Here is a 25,381-nt window from a genome sequence, read left to right on the forward strand (position 1 = left end):
TAACAATGTTCCGTAGGATTTTAATTTTAATTTTTTATAAATGTTCCGTAGGATTTAATGCAAAGCAGTCACCACCACCACCAAACGAAACGGGTTTTATTGTTCCGACAAATATTTAAATTTTGATAAATAAAAGAAAAAGCGTCGCTGGTGGTTCAAATTCAAAGTCAATTTTCAATTTTGAAAGGCACAGAATTGAACGTGCAGCTAAAATTAAATAAACTATGCGCATCAAACGACATGCAGTTCAAGTTCTTTTTTTTTTAAAAAAATATTCTTTACCTTTTCATCCGAATTTATATTTGATATCTGTATTTCTACAATATTTTTCACTTATGAACATAATTTTTCTCCTTTGTGTTAATACTTGCAACCATATTAACCGCGTTACAAATTGATCCTACTTGGCAACTAAAACGGGCATAAAAGGAAATCAATTAATTTATATACAGGTATTCAATTAAGTTTATTTTTTTGGGGGTATAAAGTTAGTCGTTTAAGTTACATGCTGCATCTTGAGTCTTTCTTTGACCAAACCTACACCAGAAGGTGAAAGAAAAATACAATTTATATACAGCTATGCACAATATTGCTTCCTCTGTTTCAAGCATATCCCTTTCATCTTGATGGAGCTCTCAGATCTGGACCTGTAAAAAAATGAAATGACTTACGTAAATTCATTTTATTGTGTATGGATTTATGCATCTAGAGTAAGAGATCTGAATTTGAAATGTATATTATTTAACGAAAACTTATTCGTATGAATTTCTTATGTTAATGACGTCCTCGACATGAAAGAGGGTTTCCATTGAGTCCATTTAAAAAAGTAGCTCCACATCAGAAAAATTCAGATACAGACATACATGCAGAACGGGCGCCACACAGTAAAATCAGCCAAAAAAAATAAACCCACTCCAGCATAAGGGGCAGCAAGGTTCAAAATAAGCTGAACTCTTTTGCAGAGAATGCAACAACCGAAAACAGAAAGAACAGAAGTAGAAATTACCGATAGATTTCAAAGATGTAGACGGCACCCAACTTATTTTGAGGATCAGCGCCAGTATTGAGCCCACCGATGAATGGTCTCGACCATTTGAGGAAACAATGCACTAACACTCTCATTGATTAAATCCTGGAAAAAATGTATGCAGGCTTCATCGTCCAAATCCAACCGGAACTTCTCCTGGAGCTACATTATATCAAAAGAGTCGCAATCAAAACAAAAGGACAGATTTTTTTAGACTGAAAAGAAAAAATAAGATTACAGTCATAAAAGAACCTTGAGGATGCCCTTTTCAGGATCCGAAGCTATGTCAGGAATGTTGGAACCCGCCATTAGATGAAACAGGTTCAAGATTAGGTTACTAGATTTGCGAATAATGTTGTATGCTTCACAACAGTAGGATTTGAACCTGGTATAGTACTGGCTGCAGAAGGAATAAATGTAATCAACCCTTTGTATTCTTGTATGCTAATGTTGCACCCCGTATGATATCGATTTCATGTCATAAATTCAACTCCATCTAGCAAACACGACAAAAAATAAAAGCATCGAAGAGAGGAAGTTAATCGTGAAGTACCTTTCAGCTCCACCCATAGCCTCAACCATTTCTTTGCATAGCTTCATTGGTGGTGGAAATGGCTTTGGATCACGACCAAGAATGAAGCCAAAATCAACATGGAAAAGACGTCCATCATCTCTAAGGAGAAGGTTGTCAAGATGCCTACAGAAAAGACTAATGTTAAAATATGCTGAATGCACAATCAACAGCCGTGGTGCAGATATAGTGCTTCAGGCCAACAAATAATTAAAAAAAAGATACACAGTACAAATATTTGGTACAATTAACCGATTCAGAATGGTTAACTAGACGTATGGCAGAAATATAGAACTTGAGCAAAGAAAATGATCCTATGTTCCAAACTTGTATAATGCTCATAACTCTTTACCCATTGTTTTCTTTTTCTTTTCTTTTAGGTGTGGTGGTTTTCCTATAATATTGTAACATCACAAAGTTTCCTTCCAAGAGTACAAGAATATTTTGAACACATGGACTAGAAAAGTAAACTAGGGATCAAGATAGTTTCAATGCACATGATAATCTTTGAATCTTTACCTGTCTCCAATGCCCAGTATATATGTGATAACAGAGTAGCCAGCGCAGCTCTTTATAAATGTTTCCAGACAGGTGGCAGTAATGCCAAACGGTCCATGCTCATCTGGATGAAATTTCTGCAGGTAGCTTGTGATGCTTCTATGCTCTGAGAGAATCTGGAAAGGAGAACATTTTACCAATTATAACAATTTTACAGGCTATGATCAAGATAATATTTCATTTGGAAACAAAACTGAAAGAAAATACACAGCATGTTTAACATTGTTGTGGTCAAAATTAGTAAACAAGTCAAGATACAACAAAACAAGTCAAGATACAACAAAACAAAGACATCAATTACTGTAAGCAGTGAGAAGACATCCCCATCCAAGAGGCATCTTTAAAGGACTTAATACCTGTGCTAATGAACGGGATGGTATGAATTCCAGCATTCCTTCATCTTGCCCAGTCGCAAGAACCCTATATGGAGTTAAGTGCAGATCAAGATTTTCCAATTTCAGCAATCGGTCCATGAGATATACCATTTGAACAACCTACAGGAACCACAGATCCATTTAATCAGGTTCTCATGTCTGTGCATGTGCACACGCACAAGCGTGCTTGTGTGAAGGAGAATACTTACCAATTGATCTTGGCGAATATCATCCCCCTTCTTAAAGATGATTTTGCAATTTCCCCCATTTGCTGCTCGGAAAGTCAAACGTAAAGGATGCAATGCACTTTTGAATATTGATGACTCAGATGGCACAATCCCAGTGATGAGGACTCCTGGAGCCAGTGGTGATCTTATTGGCTAGAAAAGTCATAGACCAACACAGTCAACATAGGAAATGATACAATTGGAGAGGTTATATGGAACTCATAGTTTAATAGATAAACAAGATCAGTAGACAAGTAACATTAACCAAAGTAGTACCTCTTCGAAATACGTAAGTTCACTAAGAAGACCAGAAAGCAGCTGTCTAAGCTTTTCAATCTTCTTCTGGGTATTGCCACGTACATTTCTTACATCTCTCATAATTGAGCACAACTGTGCAGTCAATTCTGTCTGGCGCACCAAACTTTGCCACAATTTAAATCCATCTTCATCTCCATGCATTCCAGCTGCCAACTGTTATAAAGCGGATATGGTTATTGAATTACAGAGACAAGTATTCAAATGAAAAATTTCACCAGCATGAAGCCATTATTTTATTACCAAGTTTAATATGGTGGAACATTGCTTTGCTTCATCCATAAACAACCAAGAATCATATAAGTCAATCAACACCAACCTTTACTCTGACATGAAAATTTAAATAAATAAATAAGACAAAAATCATTTCACTCCTATCTTTATTGTCTTTTAGGTGAGAGTGTCTATAAATATAAAATATGGAAAAGATAGGAATGGGATAATTTTATAGATTTTTAAAATTCTCGAGTCAGTGTAAAGGTTGGTGTAGATTGACCCATATCCTATATATGTATAGGTATAGCAACGCAATTATAATCTGTAAGAAAAGAAGTCTAGCAATATTCTTGCTTTCCTTTCTTGTGGCTTGTCAATGCACAGAACCATGTGCCTTCTATAGAAAATTCCCCTCCTCTAGCGTGGGGTTCCTTTCCATTACTGGCTTCAGCAATTAAGAATCTAAAAAAGGCAATATCATATCTGCCCAATAAATGGGCAATCCCAAAAACTCCCTTTCATGGTTGGAGAATCCACAGTAATGCTTATGTTATTTTAAGGTGTCAAAGTTGCACCAATTTTTGTTGCTCTTTCTTCAAGAATTGGATCCAGATTTATACTCTAAGAAGAACAGACACAACAAGCGACCCCATGACAGAAGTTTATAAACTCTCACCTTCATCATATTCTCTTCCAGTAGTTCGTAGGTACAGTAAAAACGCTTGGCGTATGCTGGATCATGAAGTTCCACAGCAACATACCAGCGTAGAAAGCTAGCCAACTCAATGTTTCGTAATGCTGTCAGAGTCAAAGATACAATCAGGATGCCATGAACAATTAAACTCCTGCTACTGTGAAGTACTGAAGTGTGTAGCACTTGAACATGCATGCACACACTCCAAAGAAAAACATTACAAGTAGGATGAAGGTATGTGCATGTGCATATATACATGAAGATAGTATCTGTCCACATACCACGTTGCACAAGGAAATGAGAAAGGCGAGATTTATCAGAGCGCTCAAACCGAAGAGCCTGAACCAGTTGAAGTAAGTAACATTGAAGCTCTTCATCGTCAGCTCTTTCAAGAACACTGACAGCATATGCACGAACCTGGTAGCAGGTATTAAAGTTAGGCGTTACTCGGTCCCAGATCAACAGAATTATACTCATCTAAGACATCATATCCTATTGCTTAGCATGGCAATGAAAGCTTGGACTTTATAGTTTGTGCCTAAACTACAGATGCAAGATGCAACTCTCTCCTTTCTTTACAATCCCATATTTGGCCTAATCAATAATCAGATACATATATGGCTCTGGACGGAGCTCAGTGGCAGACCAATAGATGTGGTTAACTTCAAGTCCTAGTTATCAGGATTTTAAACTTGATTTTAACAAGAGTAGGAAGTAAAAAGAAATCCTCCATGCATCAGTTTTATGTGACAGAGGACATGTAACAGCAGCTCAGATGTTACACACACACACCCACCTCTTCACTTTCAAAAACAGGAGATAGCAGCTCCAATGCATCACAGACATCAATCATTTCCCATTTCCCCATCAGTTCTAAAGCTTGTTTTGCTTCCTGCAAACGAATGAAAATGGAGATCTTGAAATCTGGTATTCATCAATAAAAGATGGCATGGAAAATACTAAATCTGGTATTCATCAACTATAGATATCAACAAAAGATCCACATAGAAACTAATTTCTTATGTAAAAAAGAATTGAATTATTGATATTTCAGTGCATGGTGATATTTCAGTGCAGCACCATGCACGTTGCCAAAGTTACAATAATCCTAAGCGGGGCAGCTGGCCTGCAGCTTACTGGTGATGAAACAGAGTTAAACCAAAGGCCTGGGATCAAATATCAAGCTCCTTGTCATATATAAGCAAAAGAATAAGCTGGAAAAATAAGTACTAAATATACTATTATAAAAATTAAATAAAACTGTGAAGCACTAGTACTATGGCACATAAACTAATGGTTAAGAAAGGAGGATGCTGAGCATGAGGGAGAAGATAGAAATGCAGACCTGAACATCACTCCATTCAACACATCTGAGGAACTTCGTGAGGGCCCTCTTCTCAGACATCAATGAGAAACGAAATTTCCACAGGAGCTGCCTCTCATCGCCACTCAAAGTCCTTGTTGGTGGGTATTTTAAAATCCTTTGTATTGACCTTACAGGAAAAGGCAGGCAAAAAATGATATACCTCCAACTTATTAGAAAATCAATCAATCAAAAGAACATAGAGCAGTGATGTTGAAAGGAAAAAAATATGGCTAAATTAAGAAGACTGGTCCATCAATAAGACGACAACAAAATGAAATGATAATTTTTTTTAAAGGATAAATTTAAGAAATTTTATATCATAAAAAAAACCATACAGAAAAGTGGACAAAAAATGAAATGAGAAATAATTCAGCCATTAAATACAAAAAAACCAAATGAGACACATCTGCATATTTACAGTGGATACCATAAAAGTAGAACACAACTCCAGTCCATTAATCAGCAGTACATGAGCATTTTGAAAGTAATTGTGACCATAAAGATTATGAAAAAAATTTAGCCAACATATGAATCTTCAGAGTAAATTTCAAGCTTACTTTCTCTCGTTGGAGCTTGGTTTAAGATCCCTGTCAATGATACCACGGGTTAAACTCCTTGCAAGTTTTAGTTGCTTGTGCTCTGACGGATTTATCTTTCCTACTTCTGGGTCCCAGACAGTAACAATTTCATTTGTTGAAGCAATAGGGGAAGGTAATAAGAAATTTGCCCCTGATTCCTACATTCCAATAAATGAAGGTTACTGCTATGGAAATTAACCATCAATTAGGAACCTAAGCTAGTAGAAAAATACCACCAACATAATAACAAGCACATTAATGTCAATACCTAAGGCGCTCTTAATGAGAAAACATATTACTGGTAAGATAATATTAGACTTATAAAAAAAACTAACGAAATGGATCTAGTTAAATATCAGCCAGTAGGTAACTTTGATAACTTAAGACTTGTTGCAGATTGGATTACCTGGAAAACAACACGATGCTCAAAACTACAGAAATCAACAACCAGGTATAAATGCAAACTTCCATTTCTAGAGCTTTCACGTTCCTTTATTCTCTCCATTGCTTTAAAAGCTAGGCGGTCCAGCCAATCAACACACTGGATCTGCCCCCTCTCATACCTATTCACAAGCTTCTCCAAACGTTCCAACTCCCCACGCTCATGCCTGGGAACCTACAGGAAGATAAAATGTAAACCATTTTAGAAACCATCAAAGCAAAAAAGCTAAGTCCCATTTCAATAACTTCTGCAAAGGAAGTAATCAGAAACCTTTCCAGGAGTAGAAGTAGGAAATGACCCATCTGCTACTTTTCCTTGCCAAAGTCTCAGCTTCTGCTTCCCTGTTTTGAGTTGCTTTTTGCTATTAAACAGAAGAATCGTGGCACCACCAACCAACCCTTCATCCTTCCCACATGAAACATCCCAAACCTATATTTCCAATGAGTGAAGTAAGTAGAGAAACCAAAGGGGAAAAAACCTAATTATTAATTAATATGCCAGATGTTATAGAAAATTGATAATTGGTCTTGAGCCCTGGCCCTAATTGTTTAAAATGTGAAGTGAAACAGCTAACATACTGTTAAAGCAAGTTGTGAATGACCAGTTAAGTCTCGATACTTAGTACTCAGAGTGATGAGCTCGTTCCAACAATATAATGGTCCTGAAGATTCCAACCTAACAGAAGAAATAAAATTCAAAATCCCTAATAACAGCATTGATATAATTGAAGTAGAAGAAACAAGTTTAGGGGAAAAACCTGGTCCTAGTGGGAAGGCCAAACGGAGCACCATCAATGTACAACGCGCACTCCACATACAGCTCTGCTCTTCTCTCCTCTGTTGTGGAAGTGGGATCAACATCTGCAGTGCAGAAAGAAAACTGAATTGAAGAGTAATGATTGAATGATACAGTTTCTCGGGAGCCAAACGGATAATTGAGATAGAAAGTACCAGAGCTAGGGGACTTGGCCGCACGCAAGGTTCCTTCTAACCTCTCGATCCGAAAGGTTACTGGGAGATTGATATCGCAGGACAAAAAGAAACGGAACTCATTCCCGCTCATTTCTTCTAGGGTTTAGGATCTTTGTTTTCTCATAATTAGGGTTTCGGGATTCGAATTGGCGAGAAAAAGGAGTTAGAGTTAGGTCAATAACGTAATTTAGAAGTTTCTGAATCAAGGTCGCGTAGAGCAATGCAAACTGAAAGGAGTTTTGCTTTGCGGGAGCAGAGGACTGAAGGACGATTGGAGAAAGGAGGCCACCACGTCAGCTTGAAGCGGGTAGGAGTTTTGGGTCGTTAACGTACTGGACTGGGCTTCCTTTTTAAGCTGGCAGGCAAAAGCCCATAATGATTCACTCAATAATTCCGAAGTTCATGAACCTTTTTTTTTTTTTTTTAATTTTCTTTCTATGGATTTATACGATTCACTCTCCCTACGAAACAACAAATATATTTTTATCTGTTTTTTTTTTTTGGTGTTATATATGATTTTTTTTTTTTCAAGTAAGAAACTTAGTGCAAAAATTGAATCTTATTGTATTTTAACACGAGCGATATTTCGGGAGATTTAATCCAGAATCTCATGTGCACAAGTAACTACTCTTAATCATTTTTGCTAGAAGTCGTTTGAGAGTTGAAGAAACTCAAAACTATATTGTCTCCCCTTTTATTATATGACAAAGTAACTTACAATTGAAATCAGCCATAAATCACAAAGAAGAGGGGAAGTGGGGGTGGGGGAGGCATTGATTTCAGTTCTCCTCTCACACAGTTAACCATCCATCCAAAAAGGGTCAAATGAGCAAGCTATCCGAAGTTATGATAAAACCATGACAAGGAAAGTGCTCAATATTAAGGTCTCCTGGGAAACTTTGAGAAATCTGGACGTCTACGTTGCATATATGCTGTCTTCCCCTCATTACCTTCCTCAGTGCCATAGAATAAGAGCGTGGCATCTCCAGCAAGTTGCTACATTGGAAATATTGGCCAAGCAGAAGCAATTAAACGCATGCATATATAAAATACATGATGTATGACAGATAAGATAATAGAGGGTACCTGCAGTCCAGCATGACCATCGTCAACTGCATTAAGAGCTGATTTCAGCACTCGAATTGCAGTCGGGCTGTTTCTTAGGATTTCTCTACACCATTTAACCGTTTCTTGCTCTAAACTCTCTAGCTGGATAGTAGTATAGAACAATGAAAATGCTATCTTGTACAGAGTTACAAACTTTGATTGAAAATTAACATGATATTTGCTTTCTCTCTTATGAAATAAGGCTACCTTTCCGGGAAGACGCCATGTACATTCAAATTCATAGTACAAAAGACATACACTATCAACAATCAGGTTCTGTCACATTGAGAGTGAACTTACCGGTACAACAGTGTTAACAAGTCCCATTTTCTCAGCTTCAGCAGCTGTGTAAAACCTTGTCAGAAACCACATTTCCCGTGCTTTTTTAGGCCCAACCTAATTGACCAAAACTATTCATTAAAGGAACTCCACCGCATATCAAGTTAGAGTAATTTGACACAAGTAATTTCAGAACAGAAGTCAACTTCAATGCTTACCAAACGGGACATGATGGAACTCCCATAACCAGCGTCGAAGCTTCCAACCTGTCAAATGTACAAGTTAGGGAGGTTTTATATTCTGTTAGCATGCTGCTCTTACCCATTCTCTAGATTGAAGATGAAAGGAAGATGAAAGATTGATGGTGATCAAAAAGCAAGTATGCCAAGTTCAATAAGTTCTTGTAGCACCCTGACCAAAACTTTACTTGTGAAAAACCAGATTTAAGGAACATGATAAAGTGAGTACCTTAGGACCAGTTTGGCCAAAAATAGCATTGTCTGCTGCAATGGTAAGATCACAGACCATGTGCAATATATGCCCTCCCCCAACAGCATAACCAGCCACCTGATAACCCATTTAATACAAACAAGGGTTAATGATATAGTTCACTAATTTGGGGTGCTGGCAAAGTTTTCGACAACCAGCAATATTTTTGCTTCACAGCTCCCCAACTGTCCAACAACAACAAAGGCCTAAACTTGCAATGTGGGTTCAAAAGGGCATACCATGGCTATTACTGGTTTCGGAAGACGACGAATCTGGACCTAAACATAGCAAATTGAGATGATTTATATGGCGGAAGAACAAATGCTAGTTCACTGCCTAAACTTAAAAGGTCCAAAATATTTCTTTTACCTGCAAATCTAGAACATTAAGACGACCAAAATCTTCATAATCAGCATAACCATCTTTGCCTCTCAAAGCCTGATCACCCCCACTACAGAATGCCTTGGTTCCCTAAATATATCAAAAGTACCAACAAAACAAAGTGCAAAATTGACATATGTGCATCAAATTATTAGCTACATACAGCATAATCAAACCCCAAAAAAATTTATCTCCTTTTACATCCACAATGCATTTCCTTACTCAAGTTTTGACGTGAAGGAGGTACCTTCCCAGTAAGAATGATGACGCCTATGGAACCATCGTCCCTGGCATCGTTAAACGCGCGAATGAGCTCCTTAACTGTCTGAGGCCGGAAAGCATTTCTTCTCTCCGGCCGATTAATCGTAATCTACAAACAAAAAACGCGAGATTTAGTGACATATCAAATCTCATAATGTCCATATCAAACTAATCAATAATTAGTATTAATTAATCAAAACCAACCTGAGGAGCCTGACCTTTGCTATGGCTTCGCCGACGGCCTTCTCGTAGACTATGTCGGTGAAGGCCTCTCCGGAATCGTCACGAACATTTTCCCAAACAACTTGGTGGGTGGAGACTTCGCCGTGAGTCCGGTGGTAGCTGTCGTTCATGGAAGCATTGGATAGAGAAATTGAGATGCAGTTGGGAGGTGAATGGACAGGTCTGAGATGGTTAGCGATGGAGGCCACTCTCCTAGTCATGGTGGTCATGAGGTCCTTCTCTGAACTTTCAGCCATTGATGGAAAACTGGGAAAAGATCACACTTCCGAATTGGAGCTGTTGTTGAGTAAAGTTCAGGACTTGGAGACTAGGGAGAGGTTGAAGATGTCCTTCTCTGAACTTTCAGCCATTGATGGAAAACTGGGAAAAGATCACACTTCGGAATTGGAGCTGTTGTTGAGTAAAGTTCAGGACTTGGAGACTAGGGAGAGGTTGAAGATGAGCCTTTTGGATTGGATAAAGAAGATAAGGCGCGCACAACAGAACGGTGCGTTTGGATGTTTTTCACTAAACCTGGTAGAGAATGCGGCGTCGTTTTGGTGCGCCACGACCTAAAATTGGAACCAATTGCAATTTGCAAGCAAGGTGTGTGCATTCAGATTTCAGAAATCGGAATCCCGGGAAAAGACGAAAACGGTACGTTTTCAAACTTCATGTGAAAATTTTGTTCGGATCATGTGGTGAAGCAAATTGTAAACTTGCATTGATGGGTTTCTGATGCTTCCATTGTGCTAATTATAAAATGAAATGAATCATTAACCTTGTTGCTTTCTTAATTGCTGCTTTATATTATATTTCAGTCCCTAATTTGTTAAAGCTTAAATCTTTAGAATGAATTTTCTTCTGGGTTTCTTCTTTCTTAGTTTACAACTATGTATGTTCTGGTGTTATGGTGCTTATTGAATTTGCTAGCTTTTTGAGCTGTAGGCAATTCATGCAAGTTCTGTATTTTTTGGTTTTTGATGAAAATGTCATACATGATTTATATAGAAATTGTTCCAGAACACGCCTTCCTCCTCGTATGTTCTCTTGTAATCACAATGGGAAATAAATGTAAGCCTCTTATAAAGAAGAATTCCTGTAAACTAGGACTGCCAAATTATACACACTATAGAGCAAACAAACTGATGGTGTGAAAGGGGTCAGGAAATCATGCCGACCACACAAAGCGAATGCACCATCATCATCTTATATAAATATATATATATATATATACTTAGTACTAAAATGATCTCAACATACATCATGATCTGAATTCACTCGGTTGCTTGATGGCTTGCCAATCTGTAAGCAAGCAATGGGTGGGACAGTTGGGGTTCTTAACTCTCCAAATGTCTGCCAGCAGAAGGGTTCATACATGTGATACTGCTCTTGCACTGGCTTCAGCTCTATGCCATTTAGTGTTACATCTACACAGGGTAGGCTGTCACTACAGGCAAAGTGTACAGGTTTTACGGTGTATGTCCCTCTTATTCTCTCATAGGTGATCCCCGATAGAGCCACAGCGGAAGTTTGGTTTTTGCATTGGCTTTTGTCACAATAGAATTGGTCAATCACAATAGGAAGTTGAACTTCAGAAACTTGAATGTTTGAGAACAGCACTCCCTGAACAGAGCCTGATCCACCCTGCAGATTTAGAATTGAATCAGATATATGTAAAATGAAAAGGTAAATTGTCAAGCATTAGTAACTAATTTGAGGTTTTGGAAGAACCAATATTTAGTTCATGAAGAACACAATTCTTTAAGAGTCGACTGACTCATTTTTAGCATTGGGATCTAGCTGGAGGTGTATGGATTACTGAGATTGTATTCCAAGTTCAACATTTAATTATTTTATTCTTGGAAGAAATCAAATAGTATCTCTGTTTTCTTCTTTCTCTTAAGACTATTTTGAATTCTGAAAGCCTTTATGTAGAAGAGAGTTCTATGTTTGAAATGTGAAAGTCTAAAATGACTCATACTCAGGAGGTTTTAAATTTAAATTTTTATTGACTTGTATGTTTAGTTCCTGAATGAGGCATTAAACAAGCCATGAAGGGTTTAAATCTTGGCTCTGCTTAAAAATAGAAGTGTTGTACTTGGCGATGGATGCTATTTTGTCATGGCTCATTTACCATATTCTGGACCAGTCTTATTTCATTACTTGGTAAGTTCCAAAATCATATAGGAATTGCAGAGGGTATCCATACCTGCCATGTCTTGACTCTGACACCATTCATCGTGTTGTGCATGATGATGTCTCGAACGGTAATGTTTGAGACACAGGCTTTGGTGTTATCCCTTCCTAAACTTCCGATGCTGATTCCATGCCCAGGTCCACAATTCACATTGTGTACGTACACATCTGAGCACCCCGTTTGTATGGAAATACAGTCATCTCCTGCACAAATAATTTAGAATGAAAGAGCCTTTAGCTTAGTTATACTTGACGAGTAAACCTGTCTTATGATCATCATTTTTATCCATGTTATACTAATTGACTTTGCCTTCAGTTCGGTCCCAATTTCATGTGTTGTCTGCAACGTTTATGTACAAATTTCAGTTTATAGTTAGGTTTATACGAATGATCAATATTACTGCTCAAAAGTGTGATGTGAAGTGCTATACTTGAAACATGCGAGTATCTTATCTCTTCTTTGTTGTATGTGGTCCCTTATTTAAGCTGAACTCGACAGAAGGGCAGGGGAATTTGGTAGTAGTTCTAACATCTGATGAAGACAAAATATTGATTTGAGGCTCGGGGGTACTACAGAACAAGAGTTGTCAGTGGGGTTTGAAACCTAATCCTACATTGGATAGCGCGCTGATGTTTTAAGGGTGTGAAATGCATCATCATATAATAGGTTGGGTATAATTCTTGGAATGTAGTAGATTGCCTGTTGCCATGTGTCAAACTCCTAGTGGTAGGGGATTGTTGATAGATGCAAACAACCATGCATAAGGCTGCAGGCGGGATAAGATTGAACATGAAATTTCTCAAATCATCTACTAGCTAACACCATAATTCTGCAGGTTTTACTTATGTATTTAACGTATCAATATCTAATTAACAAAGTATTTACAAGAGTCCGATACATTGCACTGCCAAGACTAGATATTATAGAGTAAGGATTGTAGTTACCACAAGCAAGATTGGTGGTGTGGATGAGCACTTGTTTGGAGTTTTGCAGGTGAATTCCATCTGTGTTGGGGCTGTTGCCAGGGGACGAGACGCTCATGTCATGGACCAACACTCCCGCGCAGTTGTCAAACTTGAGGTGGCATTGGGGGCTATTCTGAATTGTTATCCCCGTGACTGTCACATTAAAACTTCCATAAAACCTCAGTGCCTGTGAAAAATCCACAAAAAAATACAACAATCATGTTACTGAAGCTGCATGGTCAAGACTCAAAGATCATATCAGCTTCAAGTTTCTGACACCCAAGTGGTCCTTACCGTGGGTTTGATGCTTGGCATTTTCCCACTCAGCTCGCTTCTTATCTGCCGCAGAATTTGAGCCACAGAATGATGATCAGTTTTAAGCTGGATGATCAAAGAGATGTAATGCATAAATTAGAATGGACAATCTTAAGTTTAGTTTTAGTACCGGCATTGGCGGGTGTTGTTGGGCTGTGCTGTTTAGTGGCACAATGAGCTTGAAATCATCATCTATAGGGTCTCCATAGGGAGTGTCCTGCCACCAAGATGAGCCTCTTCCATCAATTAAACCCTTCCCCTGAACTGTTATTCCTCTCAGCTTTGTAAATTCAAGCCATTGCAGCAGACCTTTACCCCAGGATTTGGGGTCTGTTGGAGCTATGATTGTGCCATCCAACTGAGAAATTAATAATTCGTCTCATCAGTCTTAACGGAAATGATAATTAGGTAAATGCTAACAACAGTCGTCCATACGGGATGGAGTCATTAATTGGTTTTTACCTGAAATAGGATGTTTGGTTGGCAGTACGGGCCAGAGAAGGAGATGGGCCCCACAAGGAACTTGTATGCGGCTGGAACAATGATCTGTGATGCCTCAACTTTACAAGCAGCAGCCCACGCAGCTTGGAAAGCCTGCGCGTTCCACCATAGCAAAAATATCTTCGTTATACTATGTAACAATAAGTGATTTTAAATCTTATTATATTATTATTACTATTAAGGAAATTTAGGTTTTAGCAAAAAAAAAAAATTCACTTTTAGAAAAAGCCAAAGCTTTTTCAAAAAAGACAGAAAAACCTCTAAACTTTCAAATCAAAGACATGCAAATGTAAAGGATTTTTAGAAATCCAAAAATAAATAAGGGCAATTTTGTCATTTTGACTTCTTTTACAAATTTTCTCTCTCCTTTGTGTTTTTCCAAAGTCCTTTCTTATTAAGAGGGGGAAATAGTATATAAATTCACGCTTGAATCCAGGATATAAACTATTAGACTAAAGTAGAACTGTTTACAACTATTTTTGGAATCATCTTTCGTGACCCCAACTGCCGTAACGAGAATATAAATTTATTCAGTGGGCCCAAGGGCCCCACCCAGTTTGGCCTGTTCTGTTGTCTCTGCTCTTTAACCTCTTCTGGTATTATAATTTGTGCTCGCCTGTAAGTTTTGTACACCTTACATTTTCTCCTATCACTACTAAAGTTAAAAACAAAATTATTCGGTTGTTCAAGAAATTCTCTCCCATTAATTAATGATTAATGAAACCAATAAAAATTAATTAAATTGACCACAATGCTTCTTAACGATAATTTGGGCAAAATGACTATCTAACCCGACGCATGTCGTTTATAGTTATCAACCCAAAACAATCACGTGCAACTGATCCAAAAGGCATAAAGTTTACCAAAATAACTATTTGTTTCTCTCAATGATTAATTGGCTGCTTTTTTCATTACTACCTGTCAATTGCCTCACTCACAGAGTCACAGATAGATATCCTTCTACATGTTGGAATTTCTAGTCGTTTTCATGGACAATCATGAGCTCAAAAGAGCAACATTTTCAATTAACCCTTGATCATGATTAATTAGTTCTTAATTAAGAAACAGATAAAAAATTATGATGAGAGACACAGCCCATATGAATTAACAAACCTTTGTGTCGTCGGTACTTCCATCTCCTTTTGCACCAAAATCCAGCACATTGAAAGAGGAGGAGCCTTTTTGTGGAGTGTCATCTCTTGGCTTAGGGAGCTGAGGTGGAGATGGCGCCTTCTTGTGAGATGGAGATGGCGCCTTGTTATGAGGTGGAGATGGTGCCTTGTTATGAGATGGAGATGGCGCCTTGTTATGAGATGGGGACTTGGGTTTTGATCCACTGCTACCACCACTATTGTGGTGACTGCTGCCGCCGCCGCCATGACTGCCTTTTCCTTTTTTCTTTGAAAGAGAAGAAGCAGAGGCAGCTCTGCTCTGCCTCCAATGCCTGCCTCTTCTGGCCATGCAAGCTTCAAAATTAGATGACCAAACCAGAAGGGCAATTAAAAGCATGAATGTGAGGCTTCTGAAGCTAAACTCGCTCATTTTAGGGTAATGTGGATAGAAATGAGAGAGAGAGAGGCAAAGGTGTGTGTTTGTGTGTGTGAGGGCTTGCTTTAGTTTTAGATAGCTAAAAGATGTGGTGGCTGTGTTTATATAGAAGTTGAGCAGTATGAGATTACTGTTATGCAGACAGAAAAGACAAACTTAAGCTAGCTAGGGAAAACGCATAATTTTGATAATGCTAGCAATTTATTAATTTCATTCTCATTTCATCCTCTGCTTCTCTTTTATTAATTACCATGTTTTCTTTTTTGTGAATTATAGTTGGTATGAAATTATAGTTGGAATTTGTTTTGCCTCGCAACCAGGGCCCATCTCATGCCACATGCCAATATTGCAGCTGTTTGTTGCAACTCTCTCATTCAATTGCTTATGCGAACACTTTGCGCTGTGCTAATCTTATTTAATTAGTCCTAATAACCAACTATATGGCAAGCTAAACATACCAATCTCAAATGGATTTTTCTTTTTTTGACGAAACGATATTCTAAATTATTTTAATGTATAAAGAGAAGCATCGAACTCGGATATAAAGAAATAGATAGACTGGCTTAGCCAATTCACCCAACCCAAAACAACTGCAGTGTCTGCAATGTTTTTATTTTCTAGCTTTTTAGCTGCTTAAGCAGTAATAAAATATTTTAAGCTAGCAGGGGGATGTAAAAGCCAAAGGACACACGTGAGTGGGTCTAGGTGGCAAGGCCCGGCACTGATTATAACAGCACTTTATGGTCACATGCAACGTTCACGGGCTACTCTTTCTTTGTACTTTGTCTTCTTGACCCGCACCCATGGCTGCAAATTAACTTGCTGCAATTTCCTCCCTTTTTTTTTCTTTTTTTTTTCTTTCATTTAATTATTGCTTCTTTAAGCTTGCTTGCTGGCCGAAATAAAGAAATTAAATCTTTCTTTTCTCATAAGAAGATGAGATTTGTCTTATAGTTCTAGGGCTTGAGTTAAAAGTGTTGGATTGGGTGTTTGCACTACTCTTTTGCCATATTTTTACGATATCTTTTTATTATCATTCTTTTCTGTGAATATTGTAATTTGTATGTGGGTTTATATAATATTAAACCATGCTAAACTTATGCATACTATCAGTTCTTCTCTTATCCGAACGTTACTACTGTGCGGATATTATTGTAAACAGAAAGAAAAGCAGAGAGGAAGAGTAGAAAATAGACGTCCGCATATGAGAAAATCTGTTATTGAGACTCCAAAACAAATTATGATGATGTCAAAACTGAAATTAAATGTATTAATCAGGGTTTAAATAAGATAATCTCTAAAAAAGAAAACCCCATGCGCACATGGTTTTGCCTTTCCTGCTTATACGGAATTCTGAGGCCATAACAAAAATAGTACAAAGCATCCAAAGGAGAGTGCAACAACTGTTAATAATATAATTTAATTTGTTACAAAAAACATTGGGAAAACATTTCTTTCTTTCAAGTCACATGTTCAATATTTTGCGATTTGCTTTGGCTTTTGGAAGACAGATAATAATAGATTACTTCACATAAAATAGCAAGAAAGATTGGCTTACGGCGTGCGGAAAATTTGGCGTTACTTCAATTTATAAAAACTAATCAATAGTGCAGAAACAGCATCGATCATCTTCGATATTTGATCAGATTCTTTGTGCATGATGGAAATCTCTCGAATATTTATTGTCATGTGCAAACAACCAAAACTAGGCCTTGCCCTATTTTCTTCTTCCCTTGTTTCTTTTTTCAAATTCTTACTTAATATGTTTCATGTTAGTATGTTACATATGTTACGTTACTTTCTTACTGTGTCCGTGTCTGTTCGGTCCGTTTTACCCCTATTTAGGCCTCCCAGAATTCTACGAAAAAGGCGAGAATGTAGTTGGAATATTTATGGTTAGTTTCCGTTGAATTAAGTTGATGTGTCTCGTATGATTCATCAGATAGAGCTAGGCAGCTAAGGCTTGAAGAAAACATTAGGCCATGAACGTCCCCATCGCTATTACTTTATATTTCTGTGGCTATGAATTTACATAAATGCCAGAGCTGCGAAGCTATGGCAAGCACACCTCAATTTCATCACCCACAACCCAACCCAAGCTGCCCCTTGACCACTTCCTTCCCGTCCCTTTCCCCTTAGATTTCCAACCCCCAAAAAAAAAAAAAAAAAAACTTTCTCATCTCTCTCATACATTATGTTTATTAGAATCTATGAATTTTTATGTCTATTTCGCAAGTGGAAAATTAAAATTGCTTAGCATATTACAACTATTCTTAATCTGCAGCATTATTTGGACCGAAAACCGTTAAAATTGGGTATTTGCTGTCAATCCCTGACATATTCTCAAATCTGTTGGTCTGCAGTTCTACGCACCAGTGCATGTTTTAAATCCCCAATCATAATCAAACAAAAAGAATACGTACGTCAAATGAATCCCCATAAACTCAGCAAACTAATTTTAATTAATTATGCTAAATGTTTCTTTTACACAATCAGAAACAACAAACGTACACATAATCTACACATGTAACGTATCTTCATTATTTTTTTAATCCCAATTTTCCTGCTTGGTTTGTTTTGCATGGCATTTTCTTTTTAATTAATAATTTTTTGGGTGCCAATTATAGCGAATAGGATATGGACACTTGGAGTGAGAGGGGATGGGATTGCTACTGTACGACCTTCTTAGCCGTCTTTTTGTGCTTACATTAAATTTCATGCTCGTGAACTTTTGAGCCCTCTCGTGATCTCTCTCCATCTCCTCCATGCGTACCCATAGATGATTAGGGTTTCTTCTCTTCCATTATTATTTTGAGACAATGTTTTGGTCACTCGCCAAGGCATCAAACTTTTCATGCAACATCTATTAACGCCGCTAATCATTTTAATTTTACTAAAGAAGTCCCATCAAATATAATTAAGTTTGGTTGCATGTAAATTTGGTGATACGTGCACTTCGTATGGATGCGGATCTGAAAGCTTCTGATCTCTCGGTTGGATTATATGTCGTGTTGTCATGTTCAAAGGAGATTTACACAAGCGAATAGTTTAAATTAAATATCGGGAATAAAAGCAGCAACAAAAAAGTTAATTTTTACATCCCTGCATCTAATCAAATTACTTTTTCAATCTTTGAATGCAATAATTGGAACTTTAATACAAATAATTACGAGATGAAAAAGCACTTTTTCCCATCACCTAAAAAACATTATGTCTTGGAAAACTCGGAAGCTTCGTGCTTGATTCTATATGTTGCATTTGGTAGGATACTGCTACCTCATTCTCCGAAAGGATATTTATGCAAATTACAGTTTGATACATGTACAAAAATAATTTATTAAAAATATTTAAAAAAAATGTTACGCACACATATCAAATTATCTTTTAAAAAAATGTAAGAGTTTCTACTTACAGAATAATAAGAGAAGCATTTTTCATTGATTAATCACAGTGGGGTCTAATTACTTAGTCCCAATGTGGATCTTAAAGATAATTACAAACAGAAATTGACAAAACCTGCCATGAACATGTACAAATTTCAGTAACATCAGTACATATCACCATCCAAATTACATGTCAAATAGGTCCTACAAATAGCAATGACCAGATTGAAATTAGCTTGTAAGCAAAGGGTCACGGATCTTTCTAAAGTTTGGAGCTAGCTAAGCTAAGCTAATAAGATAGCTATTATCAAAGATATTATTATTATTCACAAAGCACAAAGCATCAGAGCTAAAGCTTCCCCATTTGGGGTTTCCCATTGTTGTTGCTGCTAAGCCATGATGCTGATGTTAGGGTGATGCCCTCCTCACGGCATGGGTCGTGACATTGTTGTGCATGTGAATTTTGCAGTTTGAAAAACACCCATTAATTTGCTTATGTCCATGATTTCAACATATTATTAAACTATTTCACAAAGACAAAAGCGCTTTTGTCCCCACCTCTTTGTTTTGTATGAAGTTAACCTTGAACCTCAGTTTCTAGCTACAATCACGGATCGCTTTGAGCTCCTGACGAAGTTCCCTTGCACCATTAAAATTGTTTCCTTGGGGACAAGATCCTGAGACTTTGCTCTGTTGGTTCTCTTCTCTCCCTCTGACCAAACATATAATGCATGCATGCCAAGCCACACATTTGCTCATAATCAAAGGCACATTTTATAATATATATATACACAATAATGTGAATTTAAACCACATGTTTGAAGCGGATGTGGATTAGGCCAGTTGATCATAACAGTTAGCATGTTCTCTTCACTCAAGTTCGAATATACCTCCCTCATAAATACTAAATTCAACGTTTCATAACATAACTGCAAGACGGATAAATTGATCAGAATTGAAGGACCATAACTGGGAATTGGGTTATGATGATGGTGCACGGTAACTACGCATACATGTGCATCCCTATCGAGCAGTCTGGAATGTATCAGGCATGATGCAAGTACCATCAGTTCTACGACCTACTAATTACCCTTCTAGAATATGGCTGTTAAAATATGAAAAGTGCAATAAAATATGGTAAATCTAAAACACACAACCAGAGAAGAAAAAAAAAAAAGAAAAAAAAAAGTCGATGGTAAAAAATTTGAAAAACCGAGTCTGTTCCTTGATCCACGATGCTCAAGAACGTGATTGCCTGCATTGACTTTACTGTGCGGTCAAATCAGCATGGTATAGTTTTGCTGCTTTTCAATGCTTCCAAGAGGTCATTGTTGCATTTATAAATGCGAGTAAAAAATATTAAAAAAATTCGTGCGTCTATTGTTTCTTGATGCATCTGGTACATTCGAGCGGTGCACACACATATATGTTGTAATCAAACAATCAGGATTCAAGATTCAAGGACAAAACAACCCATGCGATATTAAAACTATTCTGATGTATGTTGAGGAAATAGACACACTGCCTTTATCAGCTGAATCTTACTCACATACTTGACTTGGATCTTATGCTTGCCAATTGACCGGCCCTCCGCAACTAAAAGGATTATGTTTGTATTACGTCGCCATATCTTGTGACTACTTGGAGATATATGCCTGTGTTTGGTGGGGGATTTATTATTATATTTAATATAGGAACTCAAATTATTTATAAAAAAAAATATAAAATGGGTTTTAGAAACACACCCACAGATTCATTTGACAATATAATAAAGAGACTTCGAACTTTCTATATAAATTACAAAACTATTATTGATTTCTTAAAACAAACCAACTCCAAAACCTCATTTTTAAAAAAGAAACTCAAAACACTCGATAGGGCATCCAAGTAATTTAATAATCAAAATTAAATTCAATAGAGTAAACTGTCATTTTTTTATTTTGTTTTTGTTTGTTTATAGAAATTAAATAATATAGAAATTATCTATAAAATGAATATATAACTAAATCCATTACATTATTTGAAACCATAAGCTATACTTGTATGAGGTTTGTTGCACCCTAGCTACTAGGTCTAACATTATTAGACTGGACACAATTCAAATTATAGGCTATAGACAAATTTGCCATCTTGGTGGTCCCTTTTCATCCACATTTGGAATTTTGTTTTTTTGTGCGTGTTTCTGAAGAGAAGTTTGGGTCCAATCTCATCCAAGCTTAAGATATCTGTTTGCCCAACTCTTGTTTGGAGTCGCACCCTTTCTTCTTGTTCCTGCCTTGTTGCTTTTCTTTCTATGATAATTGCAAGAAACAAAAACAGAGAGAAGAAAAAGACAGGACTGATTCATGCTTTTGTATTTTCATCTTCTCCACATATATGCCAATCGAATTTTTTCTAAAATAATGAGGCGACAGAAAGAACAGTTCAGAATTGCTGGTTTTTCTTCAAGCAATCAGCACACGACATCTATACTCAATCCATCTATAAATTTGTTTGTCAGCACCACTGTGTTAACACTAAATACGTAGGCTGATTAACAAAAATATAATCATTTGTCAATTAGCAAGCAGAAACTTCACCAATCAGTCGGTGATTTATTTTTTTATGATGCACAGGTTCTATTTTGCAGAGTGCAGAATGCAGACAAATCAGAGTTTCAGTCAGACTGGATTTGAATATCCCAGTGGTCCCTATTCCAAAAAAAAGAAACCCAACAGCTCATAGTTCATACCATTTTTGAATGGTCATGGACCTTTTTGTTTTCTTTTTTTGGATGAGGGCTGATTTTTCCCGAAAATTTGTATCGGCCCAGGGTCAAATCACAAATTTGGACTTCTTTAAAAACCGGACAAGATATAGTAGGAAATCATTCTTTATATAACCTATAAGATAATCATTGGTACATTCAGTTTGGTTATATCTATAACTATATATATGATCACATTGTCCGCAACTTCCCTTAAAATTTGACAAGAGCAACTCAAACCTCCCTCCAACAATCCTTAACATTACTAGAGACCACTCTACAAGCTCATTAACCCTGTTCAGTATACTATCAAACAGTTATTTAATTATGCGCATATAAGGAACCAAATCAGAGTTCAGTGTGCACAATCTCCTCCCTGCTGGGATCTGCAAGCTCAACTTCGGATGCCGGATCGGTGATGACCATAGAGTCTTTGTCATGGGAATTTAGACACTCTGCCGAAGGATGCACAATGCCATACCCGAAGCCCTGGGCAGAGTTGCAATATGTCTCCACCGTGCCATCCTTCTTCTCCAAGTTGACGTTAGTCAGGACTATGTTGCTGCATGGAACTGTGTCACTGCAGGCGAATTTCATGGCCTTAGCACTCTTTGTAGTCCCGGAAATGTTAAAGTACATGACTTGGTTTATTTCCACAGCTGATGTCTGAAATGCCATGAATAAGATAAGCAACTTGCACGGTCACAAGTTAATGAAATTTGACAGTAATAACACATTGCCTGAAATATTTTGGCTATGATTGATCTAGGTGAAGAGTTAATAGTTTATGATATGATCAAAATGAAATGACAGAGATTAGAGATGAAGGAAAGAAACTTGAAGCATTACCAGATTTTGACAAGATTTGGGGGAATCACAGTAAAACTGATCTATAATTATGGGGTTTGATACATTTTCCATCCTCACATTTTGAAAACGGACTCCACGAACATAACCAGAACCACCCTATACAAGGACACCCCAAAGGGAAAAAGAGAAGAAGAAAAAATAAAAAAAAGAAGGAAAATTAGTCGGTCATTATAGGAGACAATGTGTTCGGGTTATATGCGAAAAGCATTGACAATGTAACCATAAGAGAGATGTGTCAAAAATGAAAAATAAAGAAAAATGTCTCCAATTAATAGCTTAAAAACCTGCCAAGTCTTAATCCTGAGGCCATTGGCAGTCTCCCTGAGGATTGCTGTATCCACAACCACTTTTGTGACTATGGCAGTGGAGTTGTCCTTCCCAAGACTTCCGATGCTAAGTAACATAGGTTTGTACCAACAAAGATAATAAGCATATAAATTTCAGTTCCATTTACTTAAAGATTAAAGGATGAATGATTATTTTGAGCCTGACATATATCTCTTTGGGACGTCATGGGGCACAAACTGTATGGTTAGCCTACAACAAAAGTAGATGGTACCTGATTCCGTGTCCCGGTCCACAAAAGATTCTCTTCATCTTAATATTGGAGGTACCATTGACAATTGAAATGCAATCATCCCCTGAAGAAACACAATGCATCAGTACCTTTTGTTGAAATATGAATGCGCTGTGGCTGTGCACCTTTCACTTGGAGGGACTTGGTCATGCATGTGCGAGATTTATTTCAGGTTAATTGTACTCACTTGTTTCCCATCGCTTAATGCTCGGGTTATCTACTCAAAGATTATTTTTTTTCTTAACTACTATGTTACAGGATGATATTCATTCCCCATATAACCATTTTGGTTTCATTTTTATTCCAGTTCCTGCCTTTTGAGCAATAAAAAGTGAGATGAGAAATTATGTTGACGAAAGTTTAAGAACCTGTTCCAATTTTGCAGTCTTGGAGAACCACATTGGTAGAGGAAGTTATATGGATTCCATCAGTGTTGGGGCTGTCTCCTGGAGCCGAGACTTGTACTGCATTAACTCGCACTGAGTCACACTGAGAGATGACAAAGTTCATTTGTTGGCCGTTCTTGATGGTGAGGCCTTTTACCTTTATAGCTGAGCTCTTATCAATAGTCAATGCCTGCAATAAAAACCTCAACTTCAATTCTATCCAGTGATCATGGTCCCATATGATTCGAATGATTTCTTTTTTCGAACTATGGTTGTAAATAAGGGAAAGGTACATACTGTTGGTGCCCCTCTGCAAGGCTGTAGAAAAGGGAAGAGACAGGAAGATAAATTAATGTCAAATTGTTAATGATCATTTCCTGAACTGAAGTACTTGGATACGGTAGAAACTATAAAAATCCAAAAACATACATTTGACTTGTTCTTTTTGCAGGATGAGGCCCACCATTTACTGCCAGAGCCATCAATAACTCCATGCCCTTGGAAAAGGACTCCATTCAATTTAGAAAATTCAAGCCATGCTCGTGAGAATTTTGGATCCCAATTATTAGGCTCATCTGGTGCTACTATAGTTCCATCAATCTGTGAATCAATCGTACCATTTACAAACATGAACATTGTCTTACATTGTAAAGAATATAAAGAGATGGAATATGAAGAGTTATCATTGATGATGACAAATGAGATAGATTATAAAGAGTTATCTTTGCAAAACAGATCTAAGAAGGGTAGATGTTCATTTAGACGTGAACATTGTGTTACAGATTACCTGGATGACTAGCTTATCTTTGCATGGCCCTTGAAATTTTGTTGCATTTACTAGATACTGGCGTCCCAGGGGTACCAAGAAAACCGATTGTGTTGTAGAGCAGGCAATGTCCCAGGCTTTTTGGAAAGCCTAAAAATAATGGCATTGTAGAAGAATAAATGTCAACAATTATGGTAAAAGAAACTAGTTCTGATAAATGATTTTTTCGCAGTTAATGATTGGCAAGTTCAGACACTAAAGCTGTGAAGCGTCATGTCCTCTTTGCAATAAATTAATAAATGAAGTGCACTTGAATGACAAAAAATGTCCAAATATACAAACTGTGTATACTCACCTGAGTATCATCACAAACTCCATCTCCAACTGCACCAAAGCTATCCACGTTAACAAGAACCTTGCAACCACGTTCACTTGTCCATGACGGGATGTCGAAAATGTTCACCTCATTGTCTTCCGCAATGTCAAAGCTTTCAAGCTCATCAAGTATGCCAATGTTGGCATATACCATGTTTCCTGCAACTCCATAAACTGCCATCAGCATACCAAGAAAGGAAACCATCAATAATTTATCCATGTTTGTCTTTTCTGTTGTTTTGCAGATTGATTGATTTGTATAATTTCAATGAACAATGGGTTATAATTTATATGTATAGATTAGTTTAAGGGTTTTCTGGCCTACATGGCTTGCCTTGGAAGTAGATGAAGATGTTACATTTTCTACAAGCCCACACTTAAAGCAAGGGAAAATTTGTTCTTTGCTTTACTCTTAAATCAGTGCACAAAAATGCACTAGTAATAGTGTTCATGGATTCAGCCTGTGGCATCTCTTTCAGCAAAAAGGAAAGAAAAACTGAAATCTGCAAAGTGCAATACTTTGAGGGAAATGAGAATTTGATGGATTTGAAATAATAATAACAATAATGTACAGTTACAACAAAATTAAATGAATTTCTTACTAAGAAGAAAAAAGTAGAAGAAAAGGTCAACGAGTTAGTTATACCAAACACAAGGTCACAGATGCATAT

General features: G+C 37.2%; 4 protein-coding genes across 4 annotated transcripts; all 4 read right to left on the reverse strand.

Annotated features, from left to right (window-relative positions):
- Window positions 1-423: 423 nt before the first annotated feature.
- On the reverse strand, window positions 424-7,629 carry VPS34 (vacuolar protein sorting 34). Its single transcript, XM_008223614.3, has 18 exons — window positions 7,319-7,629; window positions 7,126-7,228; window positions 6,947-7,043; window positions 6,639-6,797; window positions 6,333-6,542; window positions 5,906-6,084; window positions 5,328-5,475; window positions 4,779-4,874; window positions 4,264-4,399; window positions 3,965-4,086; window positions 3,034-3,228; window positions 2,740-2,910; window positions 2,513-2,650; window positions 2,118-2,272; window positions 1,581-1,724; window positions 1,280-1,427; window positions 1,007-1,189; window positions 424-647 (listed from the first exon to the last, which is right to left on the reverse strand). Exons 1-17 carry the CDS (start codon window positions 7,428-7,430, stop codon window positions 1,052-1,054), a joined length of 2,451 nt encoding a protein of 816 aa, XP_008221836.1. The 5' UTR covers window positions 7,431-7,629; the 3' UTR covers window positions 424-647; window positions 1,007-1,051.
- Window positions 7,630-8,000: 371 nt separating this feature from the next.
- On the reverse strand, window positions 8,001-10,527 carry ECHID (enoyl-CoA hydratase/isomerase D). Its single transcript, XM_008223615.3, has 9 exons — window positions 10,075-10,527; window positions 9,843-9,965; window positions 9,584-9,685; window positions 9,454-9,492; window positions 9,194-9,292; window positions 8,944-8,991; window positions 8,747-8,842; window positions 8,426-8,548; window positions 8,001-8,335 (listed from the first exon to the last, which is right to left on the reverse strand). Exons 1-9 carry the CDS (start codon window positions 10,333-10,335, stop codon window positions 8,219-8,221), a joined length of 1,008 nt encoding a protein of 335 aa, XP_008221837.2. The 5' UTR covers window positions 10,336-10,527; the 3' UTR covers window positions 8,001-8,218.
- Window positions 10,528-11,142: 615 nt separating this feature from the next.
- LOC103321782 (Pectin lyase-like superfamily protein) lies at window positions 11,143-15,687 on the reverse strand. Its single transcript, XM_008223616.2, has 7 exons — window positions 15,173-15,687; window positions 14,021-14,152; window positions 13,689-13,916; window positions 13,538-13,582; window positions 13,223-13,430; window positions 12,291-12,481; window positions 11,143-11,725 (listed from the first exon to the last, which is right to left on the reverse strand). Exons 1-7 carry the CDS (start codon window positions 15,599-15,601, stop codon window positions 11,333-11,335), a joined length of 1,626 nt encoding a protein of 541 aa, XP_008221838.2. The 5' UTR covers window positions 15,602-15,687; the 3' UTR covers window positions 11,143-11,332.
- Window positions 15,688-21,846: 6,159 nt separating this feature from the next.
- LOC103321783 (Pectin lyase-like superfamily protein) lies at window positions 21,847-24,968 on the reverse strand. Its single transcript, XM_016792582.2, has 9 exons — window positions 24,691-24,968; window positions 24,357-24,485; window positions 23,999-24,169; window positions 23,867-23,887; window positions 23,552-23,759; window positions 23,166-23,247; window positions 22,891-22,999; window positions 22,586-22,702; window positions 21,847-22,402 (listed from the first exon to the last, which is right to left on the reverse strand). The coding sequence occupies exons 1-9, from the start codon at window positions 24,928-24,930 to the stop codon at window positions 22,085-22,087; spliced, it is 1,395 nt and encodes a 464-aa protein (XP_016648068.2). The 5' UTR covers window positions 24,931-24,968; the 3' UTR covers window positions 21,847-22,084.
- Between the last annotated feature and the right edge of the window lie 413 nt (window positions 24,969-25,381).

Source organism: Prunus mume, linkage group LG2 (genome assembly GCF_029339155.1).
Source record: "Prunus mume cultivar Tortuosa linkage group LG2, ASM2933915v1, whole genome shotgun sequence".
Classification (NCBI taxonomy): Eukaryota; Viridiplantae; Streptophyta; class Magnoliopsida; order Rosales; family Rosaceae; genus Prunus; species Prunus mume.